This window comes from Ordospora colligata (genome assembly GCF_000803265.1).
Source record: "Ordospora colligata OC4 chromosome Unknown contig_09, whole genome shotgun sequence".
Classification (NCBI taxonomy): Eukaryota; Fungi; Microsporidia; family Ordosporidae; genus Ordospora; species Ordospora colligata.
In genome coordinates, this window is record NW_014575399.1 from 125256 (window position 1) to 152518 (window position 27263).

Sequence of the window (27263 nt, forward strand, 5' to 3'; positions counted from 1 at the left end):
TTTGTTCCCTGTTCTGATGTATTTTGATGTGAATGTTGATGGAAGATATCCAATTGATGAGGCAAATGCCTTACTAGAGAATGAGTGTGATGGAATGTGTTTTAATAACACAGTTGATGCGAGAGATGTGATGCAGATGAAGCAGCATGATTTATTGGTGTTAGAAGGCAAGCAAGTGTTCAGAAGAGTTGAAATAAGGTACTCTAGAGTTGATGAGCTACCTAGTATGGAAGTGGTGGAAGCGATCCGTAGGACAATGAAGTGCATAGTTGCGGTGTTAATGAATGAATCGAGAGATTTTGAAGCGATTATGCGAATTGAACCTGACATTATTGCATTTGACTTTTCTAAGAGGATCTGTTTTCCAGACAAGATGGTTGAGGAAGCAGCGAAGAAGAATATTTTTTTTGAACTGCGGATTGCGGAAGGGCTGTATATGAAGAAAGAAAAGACAATATGGATGAGGAATATTAGGAAGCTTCTTGCGATTACAAAAGGTGTTAATGTTATAGTTTCTAGTGGAGCAGCATGCAATACGGAGGTAAAGAGACCGTTTGAGTTTGTGAGTGTGTTGCAAGGGGTTGGTGTAGATGAGAGTTGTGCAAGACGGGTGTTGATGAACTCGGCAAGAATGTTGAGGTCGTGTAAGTACCTGATATGTGGTGAAACAAGGATGAGATGATACAAGTATCTATTTGAAACGTATCTGTTGTGTGAGGAAGGTGATAAATAGAATGTGATGTGAAACTAGTCTATGGGAGGAAGGCGCAACAGGATGAGAGCAAGAAGCAAAGTGCAGAGTGGCAGAGCCATGCATTCCGGAGTCTCTGCTGATGTGAAAGTGGAGGAAAGGAACGATGGAATGAGCAGTAAGTGCAATGTTGACTTCCGAGAGTTGAATGAATGGGTGCCTGATTCAGATTTGGATATGAAAGATGAGGCGAGTGGAGTATCTGTTGATATTGATATTGATACTGATGTTAATTTTAATGATAATGCAGATACTGTATATAATGGTTCAGGTTGCACTGTGATGTGTGGAGATGTGAATGATGAGATCAAGGTCAATGTTGAGAGGATTACAAATGGAGAGGCGTTTAAGATCAATGAGGAAATTGATATAAATGCAACAGCGAAAGCTAAAGAGGACAAGGAAATTCATAAAAGAATATACTCGATGACTCCAAGCTTAAAGGTCACAATGACGCCTCAAATGCCTGTCAGGAAGGTGATTCATGATGAAAAGACAAACGGGCTTGCAGTGAAAGACGAGAGCGTCAAGCTTCCAAGTAAGATGATTATTAACAGGTATCCTGGGCATTTATTTATACACATTGATCAGGTGGAGAGATTCATGAGTACGCGTGGTGACATAGAGGAGGTTTCAATCAGAATGGAGTGCAAAGCGATTACACATGAAACAAAGAAACACAAGCCATGGACAAGCATTGGAGTTAATGAGATGATCAAGATTCCGATTGAGAAGATGGATGGGGAAGGACTTTTGGTTAGGTTTGTGTTATTATTGCATCGCAAGGTGTCTGGAATGTTTTCTAAAGCGGAGGTGGTGAAGTCATGCGAGTCTACACTTGTGGTTGATGTAGAGAGGATCCACTCTGTGCATAACAACTTACTTGAGAGCATGCTGTTGTGGGACAACTATACATCTAAGAATGTGTTTAAGAACATCCAAGGATTTTTCACAAATGGGACACCTGATGCATGGGGTTTGAGACTGTTTCTATCCTTTGTATCAGATGATGAGCTGCACCTGATTCCTGCAACACCGCCTTGTGATCTGAGATCTTTGAGCAAGTGGCTTGTAGTGAAGAAGTTTTCGTACAACATGTGGTTCAAGGGATTTGTGAACCTAAGAGGAGATGTGGGAGATGTGTGCACTAATCTGTGGAAGCGAAGGTATGTGAAGTGCTATGGATACATGATTTTTGTTTTTAACGAGCATTCTCGAAGCCTTGTTGGAACAGTTAATCTTGTAGATGCTGGATTTGATCCTGGTGCAAGCAGTGGGATCTATCTAGAGAACTTTCTGAGTATTTCTGTTGGGCAGGGAAATGTTGAGTTCCACTTTGATTGCAAGGAGAAGTATGAGTTGTGCAGGAGTGCGTTGTGTGCGATGCTTCCACGAACGTTGTTTTACAAGAAAGCGCAGCAATGAATAGTTGAGTTAGGATGTACATGATCGTTATTAAATTGATTAGCATGAGTTGTTTGTTTACTAAGAGTGTATTTGATGTATTAACGATAGGTAAGTATTTGATGTAGTAATGGTGATCTATTAAAGGTACTATTTGTTGATGCCTGATACATTGATTTTCCCTCCAAATTATGTGTCTGAAAAAAGAAAGAATCCCTGTGTTTATGCGGTTGGCTTTGAACGAGACGACGAATTGCAGTAAAGTATCAGATGCTGAGGAGAGAGGCAAGAAGAAAGTCAGTGACAAGGAGAGAGTATTATTGTTTCTTAAGGATGTGTGCATGAAGACAGGTGATCATTCACTGAAGTACGACCTTAATAGATGCATTGAGATGATTGAAGGTAAGGAGAATCAAGAAGTTGTGGATCTTAGAAACGCATTGGAAGAGGCTTTGGTTGAGAATGAGGTGCTTTTTACGGAGAAGTGTGAGCTTGCAGTGACTCTTGAGTGCATGAAAGCCGAGAATAACGGAATTTGATGTATAATAGAATGCCAGTGAACCCCTTGGCCTGGATGCATGTGAGGTATAGATTGTAAGTGGATAGTGTTAATTTAGGGCTTTATATAAAAAGACAGGAAGTATTAACGATACAGTTCTTGAAAAGTTTATTTATGACTTGATTAGAGAGTTTGGAGGCAGTGATTTGAGGAGCAAAGTGGATGTTAAGTGCCATAACAACGTGGTTAAGATTGAGGTAGATGATGGTGCTTTTCTTGATGTGCATGGGGCATTGTTTTTCTGTGGAGAGTATGGACCTGTTGGATGCAGGTTTGAGCGGATTGATTAAACCTTGTTAATGTTGTGCTATTTATTGTTTTTTATAAATTGATTGATTGTTTGAAAACAGATGCATGGAAAAACAATTAATGGAGCTTGTGGATACGAGGAGCTTGATACGATCTGGTGTGATGATTCAAGTAGATTATGGCAGGGAATAGATGTAAATGGAAGTCAGGTAATTATTTTTGAGAAGGTTATGCCAGGGTTGCATGAAAAAGAAAGGATTAAGCTGGTGTCTCTGCTGATGGGTCATGCGATGAATGCTAGAAGTAATGCATTGAGAGTATCTAAGTGTTTTTGGATTGATGATGTGTTGTATATGATTCATGAAGGAGCAGTGCATGTGAATAGCAGGATAATGGAGAAGTACTTAGTTGACGAGAACCTTGGTTTATGGATATTTGTGCAAGCAGTGTATGTAGTTGGAATGAATATTGATGATGAGTGGCTCTGCAATAAGATTAGCATGAAAAGTATGTGCATAGCAAATGATGGGAGACTGCTAATTAGATGGAGTGATATTATATTGAATTTCTTGATGATGCCTGGAAATGAAGAAAAACTGATAATGAATGAGGTAGATTGGAGTAGAAGTGGAATTAAAGGATGTGAAGTGCAATGTGAACAAAAGTATTGTGGTACATCTGGAACAAATTGTGGCCTTATGGGTGCAAACGATAGAAAGTCTGTGATTGACCGGCCGATTATGTTTCCAATGGTTCTCAAGGGAATGTTTTTAGAATTGATGAAATGCTTTTTGAGAGTTTCAGATATGACTAAAGATGCAGAGAAGATTGATGCATGCAGTGATAACTTAGAACGGCACAAATTGGATCTGCCGATGAAGAGTTTTCTAAATGATTGCCAGATGATGGTGGATATGCTGTTTGTGAAAGGAGTGCATATGAACGAGGTAAAGAGATGGATTGAACTTATGCATGAAGCATCTGGGAAGAGTATACAGAAGATATGTAATGGATTTAGAAACAGATATAAAGGCGAGATTACTGACAGTAGAAGTACCCCAGCACTGATGGATGAAGCAGATAACAGCAATGGAGAAACGGGCAATAGTAGTATGGAGGAGGAAAGCAGCAAGAATACAAGTGATGGAGAATATCGGACACGATCATTTGGAACAAGGGAGTACAAGAGAGGACGATTCCATGTGTGTGAGGCTGTCCCACTAGGAGATAAGGATAAGGAAGTGAAGACTGATGAGTATATGAATAAAATGTTGAAGATGCTGAACTTACAGAGCAGAAAGATAGGCATAATTGCAAATGCAATTCACAGGATGGGAAATTTTGATGGGAATGAGAAGAATGAGCTTGCTTGTTTGGAAGAGGAGTGCAGGATTCTTATGAGCGATCTTGAAAGATGATAGATTAAGGTGTTGCATGATAACAGATGTGAAGATGAAGCAGGGGATTGAAGAATAGATTAGATGGATTGTGAGACATTGCAAGAGGTAATGGAAGAGAAGAGTCTTAAGAAGATATATTAAATGTGATTAAAGGATTTTGAATGGAGAAGCATCCCTGCTATGGAACGTTTTTTCTACCTGTGTGATCTGAGTTTTTTTTCGTCTTCGATGATTGAAGGTTCTATAATAGCATGTGATAAGATGGGGACGATTCATACGATAATGCCTGTGATGAGTGAGATATCTATGGATCATTTGAAGAAGGACATTAAGTTTTATCCTGCTGATGATCTTTGTTTTACTACGACTGATATGGTGAAGGGAATCCGAGTGTGGGACAGATGCAGAGCAGAGATGGTATATTCTTACAAGGATGACTACATCAAGATGCATGCATATAGCAAGAATGGATGCATGGCGGCGGTTGGAGAAGGCAGTGTGAAGCTGTATGATCTTCGGGTGAGATACAACATTGATACGATTCCTGTTGGGATGTGTAAGATGGCAGAGTGGGGCGATAATCGAGTGTACTGTATTGCAGAGAACAGTATTGTGGAGTATGACACACGAAACCTGGATAATATGGTTAGTGGGCAAAGGAGTGAGGATAGGATGAGTGTTAGTAAGCTGAATGGAGTGATTGATTTTGCAAGCATGCATAAAGGAGAATTCTGTATGATGAAGAGGAATGGAATGGTTTATTTGCAGAAGATTGAGGAGCTTAAGGAAGTAGCAGGATATGAAAGGCCTAGCATAGGATCTAAGATGATAAAAATCCGGAATGAGATTGATGATTTTGCAATTGGAGCAGTTGAAGACAATAAGGTTTGTATATATGAGTATAGAGACACATGGATGTGTGTGATGGAAGGGGTGAATCACATAGATTGGATGTGGTTTTGCCGAAACAATTGCTATATGTTTGCAGACCGAAAAGTGTACCTGATGGAAGGAGGATATGAAGAATTCAAGAAGGCAATCAGGAAGGATGAATAGCACAGCAGGATCTATGCGATAGGATTACTGAATATATTTTGGAATGTATTTGTTAAAGCTTATTAGTGTGGCAATGCTGATGATTTGTGATAATGCATATGCATAGCGCATGGTAAATAAAAATGGAATGAGCCCTGCCTTATAAACATGAAGCTGAAAAGATCAATACAGAAGACATTTGGATCGACAAAGGTGAAGAGTGTACAGATCCATCCCACGAAGGCGATTGGATTTGCAGGACTGTTTGATGGACAGGTGCAAGTATGGGATATGGAGAGGATGGCACACGTTGATAGTGTGCATGTATGCAGCGAGCCGATTCGAACCTGTGTGATATTGAGAAAAATGGACTGGATTCTTATTGGGAGCGATGATGGATGTGTTACTGTATATGAGCTTGGAAAGTATAGGAAGATCAAGTCTTTTCAGGCACACAGTGACTTCATAAGAAAGATAGAAGGGCATCCTGAGAAGCCTATGTTTGTGACGGCATCTGATGATACTACGATGAAGATGTGGGTATATGAAAATGGAATCAACCAGTCGATGACTTATACTGGCCATGGACATTTTGTCATGGATGTATGCTTTTATCCACAGGACAGTAGTAAGTTTATTTCGTGCTCGTTGGACTCAACGATTAAGATGTGGAGTGTGGAGAAGCCGCACTGTATAAGGACTTTCAAAGGGCACAGTTCTGGAGTGAACAGCATATGTTTTGTGAATGAAGGATATCTGGTGTCTGGAGCGGATGACCTGACATTGAAGGTATGGGATTTCCAGACTGGACAATGTGTTTCGACACTCACAGGACACACAAACAATATCAACAAGGTGTATATGTTGAACAGTTTTCCGTTGTTTGCGTCCTGCAGTGAAGATGGAAGTGTGCGTCTTTGGAATAGTAAGACATTCAAGCAGGAAGACATGCTTGCACTGCAGGGAGGAAGGGTATGGGATATCAAAGAGCGAGATGGAATGATGATGATTGGATGTGATGAGGAGCTTATTTTTGTGGGAGCACAGCAGATGTCATCGCTTGCAGGGATGAGCAATGGAAGGATATTCTATTGTGTGGGAAATTCAGTGTATGGCTCCAGAAGTGACAGTGTTGGAGTAAAGAAGATGATATCGAGTTTGGACTTCTGTCCTGATGAACTGGATGCGTCACCTGGTGGAAAGATGATAGCGCTTGGTAATGAAGGAGAGTATAAAGTTTATTCATCGTTGGGATTCAGGAGCAAATATTCAGGGGAAGGAAGAGATTTTCAGTTTATTGATGAGGAGGAATATGTAGTAAGGAATGGAAGCATAGTTAATTTCTATAAGAAGGCGGAAGTGCTGAGGAGTTTAGAAATCCAAGGAATCAGCAAGTTGTTTTACCTGACTCCAAAGTTGTTTGGTGCAAATGTGATGGAGCATACTGTAATCTACAGCATGTCTGGAAGACCTGTGTGCCAGATAGAAGGTATTTCAAGTCACCTGGTGGTGATTGGGGATTTTCTGATTGCATGTGGAGCAGCGATTGAAGTGTATAAGATAAACCATGAGATGATTGAGGGATTTGAGGAGTTGGACATTGAGGTGACCGATGAGATGATGACAGAGGTATTTGAACATGTATGCAGTGAGTATTATACAGTGAGTTCATGTTGCGTAGATAACGAGGTGCTGTATTTTGTATCGTGCATGAAAGGATATTATATGATTGTTGGTGAAAAACCTTATGTATATCATTTTTCATCAATTGAGGGTATATTAGCGGGTGTTGAAGGAGAGGATGTATTCTATTTGCAAGACAAATTGATTGAGATTAGGAAGGTGGATGGCAGGTTTATGGAGTTCCAAAAGGCAATACTACAAGGAAATGCAATTGAGGTGAGTGATGGAATACGTAGTCGGGCGATTGTATTTTTTGAATCTCTAGGGATGCATGAGGAGGCTCTGAGACTGTGTATGGACGATAATCAAAGATTTGAGATTTTACTGAAGCTGAATCGGTATGATGAAGCATTTAACAAGGCAAACAGCATTGCCAAGTATGAGAAGTTAGGAAGATATTTTCTTAAAAATGGAGAGCTTGAAAAGGCATCTGATTGTTTCTTTAAGTCCAAGAACTGGGTTAGTGTGTTGTTAACAGATACGTTGAGTGGAAAGATTAATCTCAGTGCTGTTGGTGATGAGTGCAAGAGGGAAGGAAGACTTAATCATGCATTTTTTGCATATTTGAAAAGTGAGAGATATGGAGAATGTGCAAGGCTGTTGGAAGGTACTGCATTCAGTGCGCTTTTTGCAAAGAATTATCTTGATTAAAATGGTTGTTTGTGATGTATTTGTATATGCAGTATTTAGAAATCGAGAAGCTGCAGAGATGATGAGTTTGGATATTATTAGAGAAGAATGACCCTATACGAATGGGAGTAATAGAGGCGAAGGAATGGGTGCCAGTGGAAGTAACCACACACAATTTGTACTTCCATGAAGAGGCGTCAGTGTTTACTATGGACACAAACGGAAAATTGATAGCAACTGGAGGAGGTGATAATGAAATAAGGCTATGGAGAGTTGAAAAGAGCAATATGGATGGAACAGAGTTTCGGTATACAACAGCATTGAACTCTTCAGTGAAGATTGTGTATGACTCTGTACTTTCTGGGCATAAAAGAGGAGTGAATTGTGTCAGATTCAATGGAGATTTGTTGGCATCGTGCTCTGATGGAGGAGAGGTTATTATTTGGGTAAGCAAGGTGCCTCATATGATAAAGAGGATTGATGGAGATGATGCATATGAAGCTGTGTGGGGACGAGATCATCTGTTTGTTGGATTTTCAAGTGGACATGTACTTGTTTACAAGGTGCGTCATTATGGAATGCATAAAGATGTTAATGCAAGCATGAATGACAGTAATGTTATAAATGCAGTTGAAGAATGCATAGATGTACAGATGATACAAAAGATTCAGTGCCACAATGATGTTGTCCAGGGCCTTGCATTCAACAATTGCTTTGGATTATTAACATCGTTAGGAAAGGATAGAATTGGGAAAACATATGTGTTTAGAGATAAGCTTGTGGAGGTGGAGCATATGGATGAGATGAATGGCGAGAAGATGTTTTCTACAGGGAGAGGATTTTTCAGAAGATTGTCGTATTCTCCAGATGGCAAGCTTCTGTATCTTGCGAGTTGCAGCTCAAACAGTGTTATTGTGTTGCATTATCCATTTAGAATAGAGCATGTGTATGCAAGAATAGGACCATTGGATTCTGAACCTTTGAGAATTGTGTGTGATGGAGATAAGCTGTATGTTGCAACAAGAAAAAGATTGTATATGTTTGTGAAGCAGGAGCTTGTGTTGTGTGTAGACAACATTTCTTTTATGGCGATAACTGATGGCTGTGTTTTTGACGGGATATGCTTTCTCTCATCGCTGGATGGCTTTCTTTGTTCGTTACGTGTAAGGCAGTGATCTTTTCTATGTAGTCACAGGCTAGAGCTGGGAATGTATTTGTAATGGAAGTGGATGGCCCTTGGATGGGGATCCAGGATAAGATCAACGAGATAGAAAGTGAAATGGCAAGGACACAAAAGAACAAGAAGACTGAGCATCATCTTGGGATTCTGAAGGCCAGGCTTGCAAAGTATAGACAGGAGCTTGATGCACCAAAAATGAAGCAGAGTAGAGGCGATGACTTTGAAGTGTGTAAAAGCGGAGATGCCAGAGTTGCACTGATAGGATTTCCAAGTGTTGGGAAGTCAACATTACTGTCAAGAATCACAAGCACACACAGTAAAGCAGCAGAACATGAGTTTACGACTCTAAGCTGTATTTCTGGCAAGATGCGATTGAATGATACATGGATCCAGGTGCTTGATCTTCCTGGGATTATTTCTGGTGCTTCTCAGAACAAAGGTCGAGGAAAGCAGGTAATTGGTGTTGCAAGAACGGCAGATATGATACTAATGATGCTTGATCCAAGACGAAGCGATGACAAGAAGGTTCTTGAGCATGAGCTTTACGAAATGGGAATCAGGCTCAACAAAAAAAGACCTGATATATCGATTACGCCTACATCGAGCAGTGGAATAAGTATTGGAATAACATGTGAATTGACAAGAACAACAGAGGATGTAATAAAGGGTATTTTACGAGAGTACAAGATCAATAACTGCCAGATGCTGATAAAGGAAGATGTATCTGAAGACGATGTTATTGATGTATTGAGTGGGTCTGTTGTGTATATAGATTGCCTGTATGTTTACAACAAGATAGACGAGCTTTCATTGACTGATTTCAATAAGATCGCAGGTCAGCCAAATAGCACGGTGATTAGCTGCCGCAAGGATTGGAATATTGACGGCCTTATGGAGGATATTTGGAGCAAGTTGGATTTGCTGAGGGTATACACTAAGAAGAAGGGGATGTTTCCGTCGATGGATGATCCCGTGGTTATCAAGAGAGGAAGAACGATTAAGGATCTTTGCATACACATACACAAAGACTTCTTACAGGGATTCAAGCATGCTCTTGTGTGGGGAATAAGTGCAAAGCACATTCCACAAAGGGTCGGACTAGGGCATTTACTGGAGGATGAAGATGTTATTCAAATATTTTTGAAATAACATGATTATGATTGAAGAAGTTGTGATTAATGTAATACCTTTATTTATACAAAATATTTGGAGTATAAAAGTACTTGGGTTATATAGGTTTGGGCGCACAGTTCTTTAAGGTTTTATACACCAATTTTGTGCATTATGCATTCATCAAAATACTGCTTCAGCTCGCTGCTTGCCTTGGAAAGTGCATTCCTTAATATTGAGTGTGCGGCATCATTTGAAACATTTGCAGTCGTTAGCGATGCATTCCTCAGTAAATCATTTTTGATGAAGTATGCATGCATTATTTTATTGCTTGATACAACTTGATTTAGCATCTTGCAAATAAATATTCTATTATGAGTATCCAGAAAACTGAGTGAAAACACTTTCTTAAGACTGCCGGTGCTTATAAACAACTCCCTGGCTCTAAATCCATATCTTGAAAACAAATACAGCATGAATTTCTGTATCTCTTCATAATGCACAAGATCAGTGTTTTTAAACATCTCCGAGCTTTCTATGAAAAACACATCCAATCTCTCAGCAGAGCACAACTCAAGAATAATATAAAGACCTTCAAAAATATACAGCAGCGGATCTCCATGCGGATCCAACTCTATCAGTGCATTAATACTCTGGAAAACATATGTGAAATCAATCTTTTCTGCTGCTTGGCTCCTGAATAGATAACAGATGTAATAAAACATTTCGGATGTGCTACCTTTCTCCATATACATCCTATTTAGATATACTTCCAAGCTTCCAACCTTACATCTCCTGGTGCAGCATGCCTTTAGCAACTCTACAACATCAGAAAGAGGCATATCTGCAATCTTTGGATTCCTGGATGCTATTTCTTTCTTATCAAGTATGTGCACAAAACTTTCATACTCTCTTGCCAACTCCTCACAAAAATTACCTGCTATAATTGTTTTGTAGAATAAATAAGGCGATATGCTACTACATTGTGGTGCTCCAAACGTCTCAAAAACATCTTTTCCATGCTCAATTAGCATTCTGAATAGATACAAACTACTGTACTCCACAAGCTCAATAATTCCCTGCTTGTTACGTATTGTTTGCTTAAAAATCTCGCTTTCCATGTACATGCTTGCTCTCTTCAATTCATCAAACCAGTTATTGCCATGTGCATTTAGTTTGTCATCCATGTTTTCTTTACTGCCTTCTTCATCACCGCATATGCCAGACTGCTCATCTTCTGCATTCACATCTATTCTATTCAAAAACTCGTAGAATTCGTTCCTAATCTTCTCTGTTTCAAAGCACAGCGCATGCTCATCATCTTCATTAAATATATGGATTATATTCTCCTCAGACTTCCTGTATGTCTTTCCAAACAGTTCCACCCACATTCCTTCGTTACTGCTCATCTCCTCAATAAAAATACTTCCTTTGTGAATCATCAAAATCATTCCAGCATACACTTCCTTCCATTGTCCTCCGTCATTCTCAAAAATACACACATTCATTCCGTTTATTCCAGGGATTGTTTCTTCGTGTTTGATTACACATATAATCTTGCATTACTTACATCATAGTCACTAAACATTTTATCATTGTACAACACTGTTCATGCTCCACTTCAATTATTTATTCAAATAAATACTCGGAGAAATCATTCATGCTACAATCCAAATCCTGCATCAATCTTCTTAATCCCACAGTATCCTAGCAAAGACAGCCCTGCCAGAGCAAACATAAGGTGATACAAATCAGTCTCATTACCAGGGCGATCAGAAAACCCTCCAGTCTTTCCCTGGCACGATAAAATAAACCTGACAAGATGCTCCTCATCAATACTCTGCTGCTCTCCAATCATCACAGCGGATGAGTATGCCCAGAACGAATAGCACACATCCTCTTTCTTATTTATTCTTCCGGCAAGTCCACCAGATATTGTCTGTCTCATTGCAATAAACCTCTTCACTCGAGTACGATCTATGCATTCAAGTGCTCCAAGAGATCGCAGAACACTCAAACAACAGAATACCTGTGCAGCATGCGATTCAGCACCAGGGATGGCTCCAAATCCTCCATCTCTATTGAAGCATTTCAACGTATACTCAATAATCATACTTACATCAATCCCTGTATTCTTCAGGTAATTATCATGCATTGGCCTTGCCAGCATTTCCACTTTAAAGCATCCATTGCCAAGTAGAAAAAGCAAATGCAGACTCAGAATCGCACAACAATTGATTCTTGTATCTTCTTCCCCATATGCATCGTTGTGAAAACATCCAGAACTCTGTTGTAGTCCACATATGTACTCTACTGTATCTCTTGCTTCATACCGATGCTTGCACATGTATAGTATCTGCAATGCATTAAATGTACTTGTTATGTTTGATGGATATCCTTCGCTGCCTCCAAAACCTCCATCTGTATTTTTGCATCTGAGCACATACGAAACAGCCTCACACTGTGCTTCTGCTGCTCTCTGATCATCTAGCATCATCATCGAATTCAATGCCCAGTACATTGTATTTAATCTATAAGGTGTAGATAGATAATACATCAGATTCTTTGCATTCATCATCCTGTGTACAAAATCACAGTGTTCATCCTTTCTAAGCTTCATTCAGGGTCGTAATGATACCTTTCATGTAATGCCAGTATTATTACATTTTTATCAATATCATTCGTGAGTACTTCATAAATATCATTCAGACAAACATTTTCATCAATATAATCCATCACACTGCAAACAGATCTAATACATTATACAATCAACACACATGACCTATACTCAACACACATATATCTACAATCAACACATTACAAATGCATAACAAATACACTTCATTTCTTCATTACAATGCTCAAATATATAATATACCAATGAATAAACAAACAAATGGAGGAAGTAGAAGACAACATACACACTCAACCATACACAGATGACATCCCCACAGAAGATGAAGTCGAGCAGGACGCAAATAGCAGACAGGGGCTTTTCAAATACTTCAGAGTTGCAAGAATAGAATATCCAAAGTTCATCTTGTTGGGCGTGATGCTTGGAATCGTAGGATTCATATATTCATTCATGAGGATCTTAAAGGACATGTTTGTAATGGTAAGGCAGGAGCCAACAACAATATTATTCATCAAGATATTCTATGTCCTTCCTGTGTCAATGACACTGGTGTTCCTCATCCAATATCAGCTTAGCTCAAAGACAGTCTCCAGAATATTCTCCATATTCTGTGCCGGGTTTGCATCTCTCTTCTTCTTCTATGGCGCTATCCTTCTGATTGAGGAGCACATCTCGCCCTCAAGGTTTCTTTTCAGAGACATCTTTGTTGACGGGAAGATGTCTTCTAAAGGACTCAACATCTTCAAATCAATGTTCTTGACAATCAATGAGCCACTTGCCACGCTTGTGTTCATTACGGCAGAGATGTGGGGAAGCCTGGTTCTGTCATATCTGTTCATGAGCTTCCTGAACGAGCTGTGCACAATCAAGCAGTTCTCCAGGTTCATTCCATCCTTGATCATCATCATGAATCTGTCGCTGCTCTTGTCTGCAATTGCAACGGGTGGATTCTTCAATCTCCGACGAAGCTTCACATTTGAGCAGAATCAATTTTTCCTCTCTGGCATTTTCATCACACAAGGCATTCTAATAGTGCTGGTGATCTTCTTAAAAAGTTACCTTGAGAAAGTAGTGATGGCAAAGCCACTGTTCCTTGTTTCTTCAGGTTCAAGAAGAAAGAAGGCAAAAGCGAATGTTTCGTTTGCAGAAGGCCTTGAAACCATGTCCCAATCCAGGCTTCTTCTTGCAATGTCTTTGATAGTGCTGTTCTTCAACATCTCATACAATATGATTGAGTCTACATTCAAGGCTGGCACCAAGGTTGCTGCTGAATACTTCAATGAAGAAAAAGGACAATATTCTGGAAAGTTCAACCAGATCGACCAATATATGACGTCAATCATAGTGATAGGATTGAATCTGTCGCCCTTCTCAAGCCTTGTGGAGACAAGCGGCTTTTTGCTTGTAGGAATGATAACACCGATCATCACGCTAATGGCTGTAATTTTCTTCTTTGGATCTACAATATATAACACAGTTGTTGAGGGATCCTCGCTTAAGTTCCTGAGCGGATTTTTCCCTGATGGAGAGCTCAAATATAAGCTTGAAAATTATTCAGGCATTATATTTCTATCTCTGCTCAAAATTGCAAAATACTCTGCATTCGATATCTGTAAAGAAAAGCTTGGCATGAGAATCAATCCCACATATAGAGCAAGGTTTAAGAGCGTCTATGATGGGATTTTCGGAAAGGTCGGAAAATCTATAGGTTCAATATACGGATTGATGATGTTTGAGATTCTTTCAACAGAGGATCTCAGGCAGGCTGCTCCAATCACTGCAGGAATCATCTCAGTGTTTGCAGCAATGTGGATGAAATCTATAGTGTATCTCTCAGGCTCCTATGAATCAGCAGTCAAGCAGAACAAAGATGTGGATATTGACATGGTTGAGGTAGAGAAGGATCAATTGCCTGAACCCGAGAAAGCAAAAATGTAGATTAAAATGTACTCAACACATGTATCCATTGCATTTATTTTTTGACAAACTCCTTGTACAACATATCATAGTGTGCTATCTTCTTTACATACTCCTCATTCTCTGCACTACAGCACCTGATTTGGAATGCTCCATAGATTGATATGCTCAAAATAAATACAAAGATCAGCATGCATTGTAGCATCACATGCATCAACAGTGGCACTCCTCCATGCATCTTAACAAAGAGCATACATCCAAGCATGCATATCGCCATCAAGCTTCCAATCGATATACTTCCTTTCTGCATATGAGGGCGTTTAAGGCAACACATAAACACTGCATATACAATCTTAACAAATATTTCCTTTAGGTATGATCCATGGATTTTTATGACTGTACCGTAAACTTATACCCGCATTCACAGCTGTAAAACACAGTTTGCCCTTCATCTGCAGATCTCAGTTGTGCTGTATTGTACATCATTTCTTCATTTCCACATCCTGGGCATTCATGCTTAATCTTGGCGCCTTTAACTTCAATTTGCTCAAAATAAGCTTCTTTCTTGATATTAACAGTTTTACAAACCGGCTTTAACATTTCGATGCTGTTTTCTCGCTTGCATCTTAAGCATACTATCTTCCTACTCTCGGAGGCAACATGTATTAACGTTCCACACACACAGAACATCAAGTGCTGGGCTTCATTTCAAACGGTATTGAATACCACATCTCCTCGTTTGTATTTCAATGTGAGGTTTGTTGTTATGAATACTATCAGCCATTTCATAAGTGCTTCATGCTTTGATCATGCGTAGTTCAATATATTCAGCACATCCTGATGTTTTATTCATTAATACTCACTTTAGCTTATTAATACTAAAAATATCAAATATTGCTAATATCAGGTTTTCTGTTCATAAAAACATCTGTAATCTCCCCTGACATGCTGAAAACATGCCATATGGATCAGAAGGTTTGGCTCTACAAATGGCCTAAATCATTAAGTTTTTATCATCAGCACAGACAATATATGAACCTGATTGATGTAAGAAAGTGTAGCAAAGAGGCACTCAAGGCTAACCCTTGTAACATACATGCACTATACAGCCTTGGAAAGTGCCATGTGGAAACCAGAAGCCTTAAAGAAGCTGAGGCAATCTCAAACAGATTGATGCACCTTGGTGGAACATGCGAAGCACTAGTTATCAAAGGACACGTATATCTGTATAAAGGACGTCTTGAAGATAGTTATGAAAGCTTTCTGAAAGCATATCATCATGCTGTGCATAAAGACAAATTTCTTATTTATGGAATTTCTCTTTTCTATGAAGAGCTTGGAGATTATGCAAATGCAAGGCCATGGCTTGTGATGCTGAGCAGGCTCGGTGTAGAAAAATACAAGGACTACGAGATCATGTTTAGAACAGGGATTTGCCTGAAGAAGATGAATAGGTTATCTGATTCAATTGATACATTCCGCGTGATTGTTTACAATCCGTTTGAATGCACATACGACATAGGCGCACAGATACAAATTGCGCATCTTTATGAAATGCAGTCGAAGGAGGGCCTTGCAATAGAGGTTCTTGAGATTATACGAAAATCAAATGTATATTCCCCTACAATATTGAGGCTTCTTGCATGGATAAGCTTCAAAAAAGGTGATTTTAAAGGAGTGCGAAAAATCCACAGGGAGTATGGGCGCAGGGAGAGCGATCCATACATTGTGTACCTAATGGGAAGGATTGCGTTTACCAAAGGATTACATGAGCGTGCAATTAGGTATTACAATAAAGTAATTGATCCAGGCATGATGAATGGAATGATGCAAAACTCGTTGGGATGTGCATATTTACAGCAAGGACTGATTTGTGAGGCAAAGAAGGCGTTTGAATGTGCATTGAAAGTCAACAGTGAGTCAGTAGAAGCAAGAAGAAATCTCGATCTGATTTCAAGGCTCCCGAATAGTGATGTAAAACCAATCTTTAACAGCAGTGTATTGCATGAAATGTGCGAACAGCCTCCTTCTATTGCAAAAACAACATATCTGGACTCAAATGTCTTTCTTAGAGGTATAGACCATGGAGTGTGCCATAGCATAATGCCTAAGGTTGCCACAATGAGAATATCAAAATTTGAGAGGTTTTTAGATTGATAGAGATGATTTGTGAATAAACACTTGTATGTAATATGATGCACAGGCTTCCATGCATTAATTTGTTTCTGAAGACCAGTGAAGCAATAACATTGCGATATTTACAATTGAAGCCCAATCTTCTTTGATTAACAAAGCAATGTGATTCGCTTGGATTGATATAAGAGTATACATAGATGTAAGCAGACCAGATCTATAGATGCTCGAATTCATGCATAAAATACTTGGTATGAGAATGAGTAATGACAGGATGTTTGAATCGCATCTTGAGCTTCCAAGAGACGTATTCGCGCCCATAATGCTTTGCATACTGATTGTCTGCATCAAAAACCTTGTTGTTATGCCAGCAGCCGATGTCTTTCTAGATATGCTTGATCAGCATGACAAGCTCAGCTCTGGACAAAAAAGAAAGTTCAGGGTCTCGTTCTGGAAGGCTGTGTTCTATACATTCACAACATTCTACGGATATTTGGTAATCCAAAACGAGTCGTGGGTCCCAAGTGCCAAGGGCATGATGGATCCAGTAGGCGCCGGAAACCTTCCATTGCGAGTGATGCTCTACTATCACATTGAGTTTTCATACTACTTTGTCGAGTTGTTCTACCTGTTTAATGAGCATATGTACAAAGACTTCCTGCAGATGGTTGTACATCACCTGGTGACTCTTTTACTTCTTGGAATGTCTTATTGCACAGACATGGTCAGGTGTGGAATAGCGATAATGGCTGTGCATGATCTATCTGATCCATTTCTAGAAGTTGCAAAGTTGCTGAATTACACACAAAGCAATACTCTTGCCACCATTGTGTTTATGCTCTTTGCAGTGATATTCATTATCTCGAGACTTGGTGTTTATGCATGCTTGGTGGCTGCGCCAATAGGAATATATGTGTGGAACCATGAGTTCAGGTTTGCTCTGCGAGCCATGGCAGTAATGGTGCAGATACTGGTTCTGATGCATATTGTGTGGTCGTGCATGATATTGAAGATGGCAATGCGTATTTCTCGCTCCACATGCATTAAGGACTGCAGAGAACCCTCAACAGCTAGTATACAAAGCGCTAAGTGCAAGTAAACCTTAACTTTTGTATGCTTATATACCGACCATTGAGTGTAAAGGAGCTTTGCAGTGTATTAATATAACTGATACACACTTAGTGATACGATCTGAAACTGGCACAAATATAAGTGCCGCCCGTGTAAATAAAAATGTACTTATTGAACCTGATTGTTCTTGCATCAAGTGTTTTTATGCTCGAGGATTCAAACAGCAACATATTCTACAAAGACATGATCAATAATAGCAAGTGTGTTATGTTTGTTAGAAAATATTGTCCATATAGCAACAAAGCACGGAAAATGGCGCTCGAAAACAACATTCCGTGCCATGCCGTCATTGTTGATGACAATAAAAATGCAGAAGAGTTCTCAAAACAGTTTCGATACACGTTTCCCAACATCTTCTTAGATGGCGAATCAATTGGCGGGTCCGAAGAGTTCAGTAACAGGGAACAAATTCACATTTATCCATTTGGTCCTAAGCCATTCGATCCCAAACCCAGGCATATAAGCACCATCGATAAGACAATCTAATACAAACAGTATTTGCTTGATCAACTACCAAATAATATAACACCAATTTAATCGCATATCTCTCCACGGGACATCTCAACTAGTGCATTTACGGCGATTGCCTCTAAATCCTTATCTCCCGTTCCTTCCATCCATGGATTCTTGATAAATGTTGCCTCTGCATACAATTTTTCATTGCTTGAACCATCAATAAACAATGGTATCGTGCACATTCTTCTGTCAAAGTGCCTTCTTGGCAAAGACTTCATATAATCTTCCTCCATATAACTCATAGACTTCCCAGATGAACTATTCATCAATAAATATTGATTTACCATGCCATTATATTTAGTACGGCCCGTAGTAGATGGCTTGCATCTCTTTGTATTGCTGCTCTTGATACATCCTGATTCTGCTTGACTATAGCACTCAATAATATTATATTTGATATTCTTGCTTTCATAGATGCCTTGATCTTTACTGTAGCCTTGCTCGTTTTCTGCTACATTATCATCGTCTCCATCCACACTTTCATAGCTGAGATACACATCATCAGAACATGCACTGTTCTTCTTAAGCCGTATTCTTGGTTTCACCGATTCAGCCTTGAAACTAATCGGTCTTTTCTTTCCATGTATCTTATAGTAAAGTCCACAGGCATTGCACAGGTAACTGCCATCGCCTGCTCTTCTCCACAGAGGTGTTGCCGTTGTACTGCAGTTGCTACAGAATCCGTGCTTAGACATCATGCTTAAAGGGTCGCTGCTGCACTTGTCTTTTGTACAACAGAAATATAAAAGCCAAATCACTCAAATACACACAACTGTAAACGATCAATAAAATAAACTTTCGCATAATTCATATCAGTAATGTAATATTTCAATAATGCAACACGCACAAACACATATAAACAAGGTATCATTTATATCATATATTAACGATGGCTTTCATTACATAAAAACCATATAAATTGTCATATTTCCAGTCAAGCACAACTCTGCTACTCTACACTCTACTCCATTGCAAGACAAATCTATAGTACATGAACATCCCTTGCTCTATGACTTTTCCTGTTGTCTATAACAATTCTCTTCCGGCATGTAGGACAAACAAAGTTCCTTCGGAGCCACTTATCAACACACTCTGCATGGAACACATGCCCACATCCCAGATGGCGCACTCGGCTGCAGCCTTCAAAATCATCCAGGCATATAATACATCCCTTATTAATGAACTCATGAGACGAGTATAAACACAACGGTATCTTCTCTATTTCCTTGTACGATAGTCCTCTCATGTTTTCGCCTCCAAACGACATAAACAGGTAGAACACAACCATCACCACAAGCATGATAGGCACATGCAAAAAGATTTGCACTCCAAGCGGAATGTCCATGTCTATGCTCTTGATCTTTATTTCTGGAGGCGTTGATGAATCCTGCTGGCTTCCTCTGCTAATAAGTGCCTTTAACATCGAAAAGTCAAATGCCATTGCCCCAAGCACCACGTCCTGTGATACCGACTCATTAGTGCTTTTATAAGTGTCGTTGTTTATTTTATACACTTCTGCATGATCTATTTTGTAACTGGAACCCTCTTCGTGCTTTGCTAATGTACCAAACAGCTGCTGTGCATTTTTCGCCTCCACCTTGATATTTTTCAAAACCAGCTTCTCATCTAGGTGCTCATTGCGTGGAACGACATACAGCGGCATGTATATACTCACATCAAACATCTGGAGAATCACATATGCACCTGCTCTATGAATGTTCATCTGCTGATAACGAATACAGTATTTATTTTGGCTCGATGACACATTGTTTCAGAACCACTTAGCATTTCGTCATTCAAATAATATGACTGCTCCTGCTTGATCAGTACTCTGAATATGCCATCGACTGTATCCCTGCATGTTTATGATTTATTGTATCCAATATCTATGCGCAGGTTTAACACAAAACAAAGATGGAAAACATATTTGGGCAAAAACCCAGGTATGCCAAACCTAGTGTACTCTAAGTCTTCAAAAAGAATTTCATGGGAAACAAACACAGGCGTTGCAACACTCTCGCATGTAGGTATTGCATCAAACAAGCATGATCTTAAACAAATCGAGTTCCAGACAATTCTTGGTGTCCTTAAAATAGAGCAGAGTAGCGGGCCGAGTAGTGAATATCTTGTTTGTGTTACAGAAGGATCATTCAAGGGGATTTATCGCAATGCAGAGATCTACAAGATTGAGAGAATCAGATTTATCAACACATGCAATCCAGAGAAGACAGAGGAGATCACTTCGCAGATCAAAGGATTCATTCAATCTCATGATTTTTACTACTTCTTAGGATCTTCATTTCTGGAGGATGAGTTTGAATGGAATAAGCATATGAAAGTGAATTTATTAAGGTACTCCGAGCAAGATTCATGCGCATATAAACTTTCACACAGTCCACACTTGGGAAAAGACACAGACTTTGAGATTTCCACTCTTTTCTGTGGATTCTTTATTGAAAGCATATTTAAGGCATCCGCTGAATTGTACAACATGACGCTTCTTTCATTGGTTTCATCAAGCAAGGTTGGTACAAGATATTTATGCAGAGGAATTGATGCAGATGGAAATGTTTCAATGTTTGTGAAGACACGCTTTGTTATCAGATGTAATAAGCAGACAATGTTTGACTTCACGATTGTCAGAGGATCTGTGCCTCTCTTCTGGAGCCAAAAGGAGTATGGATTTCCAACAAAAGTAAGCATATGTGCTGATGAACCAGGCGCGCATAAGGCATTCATCAAACATTTTGAAAAACTGACAAGGGAGTATGGAAAGATACACGTAGTCAATCTTTTGGGTGAAAAGAAAGACGAGAAGCTGCTCACATCGAGCTTTAGCAAGCTTTTAGATACAGAAGAAATCCCATATACAGAGTTTGACCTGAATGCATATGCAAATGACTATGACAACATGAAGTTTCTATTGTACTTCAAGCTGCAGGATGTATGCATGCATGACGTGGTATTCCGTGTAAATTGCCTTGACTGCCTCGACAGGACGAATGTTGCACAATCATTGATATGTATGTTCTACCTAGAAAAGATAGTTCATGATCGAGAGGTACTGAAGAGGATGCAGGAATGCTGGTCTGAGAATGGGAATGCACTGAGCAATCTGTATACAGGTTCGGATGCAATGAAAGGTGATCTTGCGCTGCAAGGAAAGCGATCGCTAATGGGATACATGGACGACATAATTATCTCTGCAACAAGGCTCATCAATGGAAGATTTATTGATAAGCAAAAGCATGGTATTATCAATACACTTTTAGAAAAGAGCGGGGACAATACATACAATGAGGATAATGAGTGATAAGTAAATATACGAGCATGATGAACAATAAGTACATACGATGAGAATAGTCTTTGATAGTGAATTAATACTCTAAAAAGATAAATAATAAATGTTTAGAGTAAAAATCATAAATAATAAATGAATATAATCAAGATACAGCAAAGATAGGTGAATACTGTAAAAATCATAAATAATAAATGAATACACAAATATTTATGATTGACGATGTATTTTTGAACTTGAAAACTAATGAATGATTTATTGAACCCACTAAACTTGGATTTTTGATGTGAAGTCTTATTCATCACAAGGCATACGGGAATTCATATACACAACAGCTCTTTCAAACAAATTGATATCAACACCGCTAAGTCTTCCTACAAATACAGCCTGTAGAATACCAGATCTGAATGTTCCATAGACGCGGATCCATGTACCAACCTCAATGTGAGACTTTGTAGCTATAACTATACTGTTATTGTGCGATTCAAGCATGTATTTGTTGTCTTCAAGCTTATCAATTACCTTCCCAAACGAATACACCACCTCATTTTCTTTCATAAAATCTAAAAGCTTCATCATGAATGGCTCAAGGGTTGATCAAGAATACCGATTGGTACGTGAGTGTAGGATGCACAAATTGTGATGCATAAGTATTGAAATATACAAATTAATAATAAATGCAGGAATGGACAGCATCCCACATCACTGGATGCATTGCTGGAAGAACGGCTTATGCATTGGATTTTTAAGGATAAAACTGGTGATGCTACAGCACCTGACCATGTATATGGGCGTGCTTGTGTATTCATTGGTGTTTTCTGAATGTACATGGAGCGCTGCATTGATTGTTTGTCTTGTAATAGCAAACTCCCTATCGTTCATGCAAGTCTGTGTCCTTGATCCAGGGCGTGTGAACAAGAAAATACACCATAGATACTCACCAGACACAATTTTTATTGGAGATTGTGCATCTACACAGATTAGCATGAACAAAAGTGGAGAATGGATAAGAAGAATAAATATAGATGGAGAAGTGTTTGAGGAGAAGTATTGTTTGGAATGTAATTTATTTAGAATCAGTGGGATGTCACATTGCAGAGAATGCAACAGATGCATCCTTGACATGGATCATCACTGCATATGGCTGGGAAACTGCATAGGAAGAAACAACATGAAGCATTTTCATGTTTATCTTTATACTCTTGTTGCAGTCATTTATACAAAGCTGATGCTTCTATACAAGATATACACAACGTATTTACAAGGAGACAATGAATCGAAAATACTGATGGCTGTTGTGTTGCTTTTGTTTGTAGTGTATTCGATTCTTTTCGGTGTAATATTGCTTTTTACTCTTTTTCATGTTTATGCGTCTTTGTGTACTTCAAGATCAAGAGATATCATTAGGTATGGAATACGTTCTAGGCCTCCAAAAATAAAAATGGCATGCATAAATCTATGCACGATTAGATCCGATATTTCATTTGCTCATGCTTAAAATTAAACAGGCCTGTATATAAACACTTGTATAATAAATCAATTGTTATTATGATGATGTCTATAGAATGCTAGTATGTGCTTGATTCGTTTTCTGTCTCTGTTGTTTCTGTATTAACCTCGTAGTCTTTTCTGTAGAACAGCTCATTCGATGTAAACCATATTGAACCCTTTGCTTTGAATTCACTGCAATTGTGTAGGTGTTCAAACTCAACCCTGAAGAGTGTCCATATAAATCTTCTGGTTATTTCAAGAAATTGCATCCACAGCACAGGAATATCGAATACATACAAAATAAGCCATGAAAACCGGCATAGCAAGTTAAAAATAATTCCAGCAACATATGCATGCCTTGGATATATTGTTTTAATTCTGATTATGCCCCAATCCATGAAAATATCCCAAGCACCTGAGCATATGGATGAAATTGCCATGCTCATTGCTTTATAAACAAGAGCATCATGTGTCTTGTTCTTTTCGTATAATGCTGCAGTTATCCCCACTGTTATAGCCAATCCGTATTTTAGCGCATTGGCTATGTGTGGAAACTTCAGTCTTGTGTCCTTATAGCGTTTGAGGCACTGTAAAAGTCTTACAATTGCAAAGAAAGAGTTGATCACTCCATCCAGCCTCCAATCGAGGTCGCATCCCTGCAAGAATATCTTCTTGAAGCATGTAGTAAAGCTCTGACCAACATCTGCAAAGTAGAAGTGCCTGAATCGCACATGAGACATCGGCAGCAACACTATTCGGAAAATAACAGAAGCCAAGTAAAACCTTGATCGATGGTAAAGAATCTGGAATGGAACAAACATCACTAAAAAACCTGCAATTAGAATCCAGTAAGGGCTTATGTGAAAAAACACATTGTTGGCCCAGGTGCAGGCAATATTAATCAATATAAGGGCCGATATCATTAATAGATATGCATCAGATGTTAGAGACGAGCACACATCAAAATTGAAAATGAATTTGTAGTTGATGTGAAACCTTTTGAATACTGAAAGGCACACACCAAAAAGAAGTGCTCCGTATTGCAGAAGAACTGTTGAAAAAAACATTTCTTTGCTTGACTTATTCTCTCCAAAGTCAAGTAGCATTAGAAGCCCAATCGACACTCCTCCAAGCATTCCCGAGGTATACAAAGCAACCGGATTGCTTGTACTTTTCCTCTTGAGTTTTCTGAGCATCGTTTTTGCCTTCCCAGGATCGTTCCTTGCAAACACAGTCCTATAAAGCTCCTTTATGGACGAATAAACTTCATCAATGCGCTTTGACTTACTGAAGTATGATCCATCGATCTTTTTTGAAAATGCCTTGTGAAATCCCTCCGAAGGATAGGTTTTATTATATTTCTTTGAAAGCTTCATTAATCCAGCATAGTTGAGCTCTCTGAATCTCTTGATACCAATAACTGCATGCAGAAATTCCTGTATGTTCTTTTCCCGTTTTCTTCTTTCAAGTTGCTTTGGGATTTTGAATATCGCACCAAATCCTTTCTTGATGTCATTCTGTGGTGCATGCTTGTATTCGAAGTCGTCTTCATCTGTCATTGGGTTCTCATCTGTGCTTTGATTGATGACCGATTTGCCATCCAAATCTGCATTGTTTACTTTAAGTGTGTCACTTATAAATGTATATTTTGAATCTATGCTTACATTATGCGTGTGGTTATGTTTTGATATGCTATTAGCAAGGTTTATGCTTGTATCAGCAAATATACAGTCCTTCTCAGCAACAGCCTGCTTTTCAAGCATAAAAAAGAAGTCATTGATTGATGCCAAATCCCTTTCAATTGCGGCCTTGAATCCGTTCTTATTCCTAGTTATCATTGGCTTGAGGATGTCGTATGATACATAGCTTTCTTTCCATTCATCCACTTGGTTTGCTTTCAAAGTGCTTGAAAACCGCATCCTTGTATGGGTGACGTGCATTTGACAATGGAAAACTCCATTGAGGAGATTGAAAGCGAATTCAAAAAGATGCATCAGCTTGTCAAGACGATGGTAAGGCAATACTCTAAGATCAACAAATTCTTAGAGCACCAAGAAAACGTATTGGATAAAAGCAGAAATAATTAAATGTTAGGTTCTATGCATTCATGCTTTATATAAATTCACCCGCTCATTTAGAGTCATGCACATAATACCCTGAATGATAATAGATGATGCATGTGACCAGGTAATGCATACTGATAAGTCTGAAAGTGCTAATACATGTGAAGACATGACTGGCAATGGTTTTGTAAAAGTCACCGAAAACTCAACCACCATATTCAAAGACGATCACACCTTCTTTAATCCAGCACAGGAGCTCAATAGAGACATGTCAGTAGAACTTATAAAAGAGTGCTTTAAAGATAAGGAAAGTTTTAGAATCTTAGATGCAATGTCAGCAACTGGACTGAGGGGAATAAGGTATTTGAATGAGATACACAACTCTGTGGTTTACATGAATGATATTTCAGAGTGCTCGGTGTCTGCAATAAAGCAGAATCTTGAGTTGAATGGATTTGAAGAGATTGAATGTTTTATGTCAGATGTACAGCATATTAGAGCAAGGAAGACATCGAGAGCAAATATTGTGAAGGCAGACTGTAACGTGCTTATGGTATCTCTGCCATGTTTTTTTGACGTTATTGATATAGACCCATTTGGAAGTTGCTCTGAATATATTGACAATGCAATCAGGTCTATCAAGCATAAGGGAGTGCTGTGTTTGACTGCAACAGACAAAGGCGTGTTATGTTCGAATGAAAAGAAATGCCAAGTAAAGTACTCTACACGTATTCTTAGAGGAGTTGGTATGAATGAGGTTCCACTGAGAACGATTGTTTCATTGGTATCTCGACAAGCGTCTAAGTTTGATTCGAGTGTTGAACCGTTGCTTTGTGTAAGTGTTGATTTCTATGTCAGGGTGTTTATCAGGATTCTGAAGAAGAATCCCAGAGCTGTAATTGATGATAATCGATATGTTTTTGTGTGCAAATGTCAGAAGATTGTAGTAATTGATGGAGAAGAGATTTCAAGCACATGCAGTAATTGTGGAAAGAGCATGAGGCTTTGTGGACCGTTTTGGAAAAGACAGCTACATGATGCAGGCATTGTTCAGAAAATGCTTGATAATGTGATTCGTAGTGAGAACAAAAGATTACTGGGATTGTTAAGGTATATAAAGCAAGAGGCTCCTACAATGCTATACTACGAGTTGCCATCGTTGTGTTCTATCCTTAAGATCAACATTATGAAGCGTGCAAGGATGATGAATGCATTGGCAAACATGGGGTATTTGGTGACTTATACACACTGCGAAGTGAATGCAATCAAAAGCAATGCGCCTGTTGAAGTGATTAACAAGATTTTAATAGCAAATGAGTTGGGAGATGTCGAAAAACAGAGACAGATGGGAGTGTGCTTTGATGAGAATGAAGCAGTTAAAGCAATTGAGGAGACTGAGTTTTTCAAGGGAATGATGTGCTCGGGAATGGGACCTCTTGGCCTTCCAAAAAGAAATACAAAAGATTGTTGAATATTGAGTAGATACTTTAAATTTGTAGTTGTAATAATTATGCTTGCATAAATCATAGGATTTATGAATAATTATAAAATGATGCGTAATCATGGAATAACAAGAATCAAGCAAGCACCCCGGGCATGGAGAGAAGGTTTTGTAGTATGCTGAAGGAAAGGACAGGGATTGAGAAACTTACTGAGGAGCAGATTGAGGAAATACGAGGCTTAGTAAACAGATCTCACGAGTGGGAGGCAAAGAAGATAAGAGAATGCGGAGGGCTTGTTGAGATGTCAACTGAAGAATACGATATGCTGTGGGATGTTAATTCATACACGCTGACAGATGCAGAAAAGGAGAAACTCAAGGGACTTGATCAAAAGACAATATTCAATAATATGTTGTGGTTATTCCACAATACTCACAAAATTGATCAAACTATAAAACGGCCATTGGGAATGCATGTGTGGGTCATTGACCACTGGATCAAAACTGTAGGATCGGCAACTGTCCGAAAGTTTCTAAGGGACAATGAATATGGCGGAGATTTTGTATATTTTCTGTATAAATACTTTAATCTTTAGAAACCTGGAATAGAGACATTGAGGCTATTTATTATATACCA

At 38.9% G+C, this 27263-nt stretch overlaps 25 protein-coding genes across 25 annotated transcripts; 17 read left to right on the forward strand and 8 right to left on the reverse strand.

Moving 5' to 3' along the window:
• Nucleotides 1–16: 16 nt before the first annotated feature.
• On the forward strand, nt 17–682 carry M896_091210 (putative subunit p30 of RNase P/RNase MRP; the record flags this gene model as incomplete). Its single annotated transcript, XM_014707749.1, has 1 exon — nt 17–682. The coding sequence occupies one exon, from the start codon at nt 17–19 to the stop codon at nt 680–682; it is 666 nt and encodes a 221-aa protein (XP_014563235.1).
• A 72-nt stretch (nt 683–754) lies between these two features.
• On the forward strand, nt 755–2176 carry M896_091220 (uncharacterized protein; the record flags this gene model as incomplete). The annotated part of the gene is made up of 1 exon (XM_014707750.1): nt 755–2176. The coding sequence occupies one exon, from the start codon at nt 755–757 to the stop codon at nt 2174–2176; it is 1422 nt and encodes a 473-aa protein (XP_014563236.1).
• A 203-nt stretch (nt 2177–2379) lies between these two features.
• On the forward strand, nt 2380–2694 carry M896_091230 (uncharacterized protein; the record flags this gene model as incomplete). Its single annotated transcript, XM_014707751.1, has 1 exon — nt 2380–2694. One exon carries the CDS (start codon nt 2380–2382, stop codon nt 2692–2694), a length of 315 nt encoding a protein of 104 aa, XP_014563237.1.
• A 35-nt stretch (nt 2695–2729) lies between these two features.
• Nucleotides 2730–3004, forward strand: M896_091240 (uncharacterized protein; the record flags this gene model as incomplete). The annotated part of the gene is made up of 2 exons (XM_014707752.1): nt 2730–2749; nt 2773–3004. The coding sequence occupies 2 exons, from the start codon at nt 2730–2732 to the stop codon at nt 3002–3004; spliced, it is 252 nt and encodes an 83-aa protein (XP_014563238.1).
• A 60-nt stretch (nt 3005–3064) lies between these two features.
• M896_091250 (uncharacterized protein) lies at nt 3065–4381 on the forward strand (the record flags this gene model as incomplete). Its single annotated transcript, XM_014707753.1, has 1 exon — nt 3065–4381. The coding sequence occupies one exon, from the start codon at nt 3065–3067 to the stop codon at nt 4379–4381; it is 1317 nt and encodes a 438-aa protein (XP_014563239.1).
• A 162-nt stretch (nt 4382–4543) lies between these two features.
• M896_091260 (uncharacterized protein) lies at nt 4544–5419 on the forward strand (the record flags this gene model as incomplete). The annotated part of the gene is made up of 1 exon (XM_014707754.1): nt 4544–5419. One exon carries the CDS (start codon nt 4544–4546, stop codon nt 5417–5419), a length of 876 nt encoding a protein of 291 aa, XP_014563240.1.
• Nucleotides 5420–5566: 147 nt separating this feature from the next.
• Nucleotides 5567–7732, forward strand: M896_091270 (WD40 domain-containing protein; the record flags this gene model as incomplete). The annotated part of the gene is made up of 1 exon (XM_014707755.1): nt 5567–7732. One exon carries the CDS (start codon nt 5567–5569, stop codon nt 7730–7732), a length of 2166 nt encoding a protein of 721 aa, XP_014563241.1.
• Nucleotides 7733–7833: 101 nt separating this feature from the next.
• On the forward strand, nt 7834–8886 carry M896_091280 (uncharacterized protein; the record flags this gene model as incomplete). Its single annotated transcript, XM_014707756.1, has 1 exon — nt 7834–8886. The coding sequence occupies one exon, from the start codon at nt 7834–7836 to the stop codon at nt 8884–8886; it is 1053 nt and encodes a 350-aa protein (XP_014563242.1).
• A 65-nt stretch (nt 8887–8951) lies between these two features.
• M896_091290 (developmentally regulated GTP-binding protein) lies at nt 8952–10040 on the forward strand (the record flags this gene model as incomplete). The annotated part of the gene is made up of 1 exon (XM_014707757.1): nt 8952–10040. One exon carries the CDS (start codon nt 8952–8954, stop codon nt 10038–10040), a length of 1089 nt encoding a protein of 362 aa, XP_014563243.1.
• A 113-nt stretch (nt 10041–10153) lies between these two features.
• On the reverse strand, nt 10154–11509 carry M896_091300 (uncharacterized protein; the record flags this gene model as incomplete). Its single annotated transcript, XM_014707758.1, has 1 exon — nt 10154–11509. The coding sequence occupies one exon, from the start codon at nt 11507–11509 to the stop codon at nt 10154–10156; it is 1356 nt and encodes a 451-aa protein (XP_014563244.1).
• Nucleotides 11510–11664: 155 nt separating this feature from the next.
• Nucleotides 11665–12621, reverse strand: M896_091310 (subunit beta of prenyltransferase; the record flags this gene model as incomplete). The annotated part of the gene is made up of 1 exon (XM_014707759.1): nt 11665–12621. The coding sequence occupies one exon, from the start codon at nt 12619–12621 to the stop codon at nt 11665–11667; it is 957 nt and encodes a 318-aa protein (XP_014563245.1).
• A 276-nt stretch (nt 12622–12897) lies between these two features.
• On the forward strand, nt 12898–14574 carry M896_091320 (ATP/ADP translocase; the record flags this gene model as incomplete). The annotated part of the gene is made up of 1 exon (XM_014707760.1): nt 12898–14574. The coding sequence occupies one exon, from the start codon at nt 12898–12900 to the stop codon at nt 14572–14574; it is 1677 nt and encodes a 558-aa protein (XP_014563246.1).
• Nucleotides 14575–14608: 34 nt separating this feature from the next.
• On the reverse strand, nt 14609–14863 carry M896_091330 (uncharacterized protein; the record flags this gene model as incomplete). The annotated part of the gene is made up of 1 exon (XM_014707761.1): nt 14609–14863. One exon carries the CDS (start codon nt 14861–14863, stop codon nt 14609–14611), a length of 255 nt encoding a protein of 84 aa, XP_014563247.1.
• Nucleotides 14864–14943: 80 nt separating this feature from the next.
• Nucleotides 14944–15243, reverse strand: M896_091340 (subunit M of DNA-directed RNA polymerase; the record flags this gene model as incomplete). Its single annotated transcript, XM_014707762.1, has 1 exon — nt 14944–15243. One exon carries the CDS (start codon nt 15241–15243, stop codon nt 14944–14946), a length of 300 nt encoding a protein of 99 aa, XP_014563248.1.
• Nucleotides 15244–15498: 255 nt separating this feature from the next.
• Nucleotides 15499–16710, forward strand: M896_091350 (uncharacterized protein; the record flags this gene model as incomplete). The annotated part of the gene is made up of 1 exon (XM_014707763.1): nt 15499–16710. One exon carries the CDS (start codon nt 15499–15501, stop codon nt 16708–16710), a length of 1212 nt encoding a protein of 403 aa, XP_014563249.1.
• Nucleotides 16711–16909: 199 nt separating this feature from the next.
• Nucleotides 16910–17785, forward strand: M896_091360 (TRAM protein transporter; the record flags this gene model as incomplete). The annotated part of the gene is made up of 1 exon (XM_014707764.1): nt 16910–17785. The coding sequence occupies one exon, from the start codon at nt 16910–16912 to the stop codon at nt 17783–17785; it is 876 nt and encodes a 291-aa protein (XP_014563250.1).
• A 134-nt stretch (nt 17786–17919) lies between these two features.
• Nucleotides 17920–18303, forward strand: M896_091370 (glutaredoxin; the record flags this gene model as incomplete). Its single annotated transcript, XM_014707765.1, has 1 exon — nt 17920–18303. The coding sequence occupies one exon, from the start codon at nt 17920–17922 to the stop codon at nt 18301–18303; it is 384 nt and encodes a 127-aa protein (XP_014563251.1).
• Nucleotides 18304–18350: 47 nt separating this feature from the next.
• Nucleotides 18351–19031, reverse strand: M896_091380 (GATA Zn-finger-containing transcription; the record flags this gene model as incomplete). The annotated part of the gene is made up of 1 exon (XM_014707766.1): nt 18351–19031. The coding sequence occupies one exon, from the start codon at nt 19029–19031 to the stop codon at nt 18351–18353; it is 681 nt and encodes a 226-aa protein (XP_014563252.1).
• Nucleotides 19032–19315: 284 nt separating this feature from the next.
• M896_091390 (uncharacterized protein) lies at nt 19316–20056 on the reverse strand (the record flags this gene model as incomplete). Its single annotated transcript, XM_014707767.1, has 1 exon — nt 19316–20056. One exon carries the CDS (start codon nt 20054–20056, stop codon nt 19316–19318), a length of 741 nt encoding a protein of 246 aa, XP_014563253.1.
• Nucleotides 20057–20278: 222 nt separating this feature from the next.
• M896_091400 (phosphoinositide polyphosphatase) lies at nt 20279–21646 on the forward strand (the record flags this gene model as incomplete). The annotated part of the gene is made up of 1 exon (XM_014707768.1): nt 20279–21646. The coding sequence occupies one exon, from the start codon at nt 20279–20281 to the stop codon at nt 21644–21646; it is 1368 nt and encodes a 455-aa protein (XP_014563254.1).
• Nucleotides 21647–21925: 279 nt separating this feature from the next.
• Nucleotides 21926–22210, reverse strand: M896_091410 (uncharacterized protein; the record flags this gene model as incomplete). The annotated part of the gene is made up of 1 exon (XM_014707769.1): nt 21926–22210. The coding sequence occupies one exon, from the start codon at nt 22208–22210 to the stop codon at nt 21926–21928; it is 285 nt and encodes a 94-aa protein (XP_014563255.1).
• Nucleotides 22211–22340: 130 nt separating this feature from the next.
• Nucleotides 22341–23129, forward strand: M896_091420 (uncharacterized protein; the record flags this gene model as incomplete). Its single annotated transcript, XM_014707770.1, has 1 exon — nt 22341–23129. The coding sequence occupies one exon, from the start codon at nt 22341–22343 to the stop codon at nt 23127–23129; it is 789 nt and encodes a 262-aa protein (XP_014563256.1).
• A 70-nt stretch (nt 23130–23199) lies between these two features.
• M896_091430 (uncharacterized protein) lies at nt 23200–25041 on the reverse strand (the record flags this gene model as incomplete). Its single annotated transcript, XM_014707771.1, has 1 exon — nt 23200–25041. The coding sequence occupies one exon, from the start codon at nt 25039–25041 to the stop codon at nt 23200–23202; it is 1842 nt and encodes a 613-aa protein (XP_014563257.1).
• Nucleotides 25042–25354: 313 nt separating this feature from the next.
• Nucleotides 25355–26656, forward strand: M896_091440 (N2,N2-dimethylguanosine tRNA methyltransferase; the record flags this gene model as incomplete). The annotated part of the gene is made up of 1 exon (XM_014707772.1): nt 25355–26656. The coding sequence occupies one exon, from the start codon at nt 25355–25357 to the stop codon at nt 26654–26656; it is 1302 nt and encodes a 433-aa protein (XP_014563258.1).
• A 125-nt stretch (nt 26657–26781) lies between these two features.
• M896_091450 (uncharacterized protein) lies at nt 26782–27222 on the forward strand (the record flags this gene model as incomplete). Its single annotated transcript, XM_014707773.1, has 1 exon — nt 26782–27222. The coding sequence occupies one exon, from the start codon at nt 26782–26784 to the stop codon at nt 27220–27222; it is 441 nt and encodes a 146-aa protein (XP_014563259.1).
• Nucleotides 27223–27263: the final 41 nt, after the last annotated feature.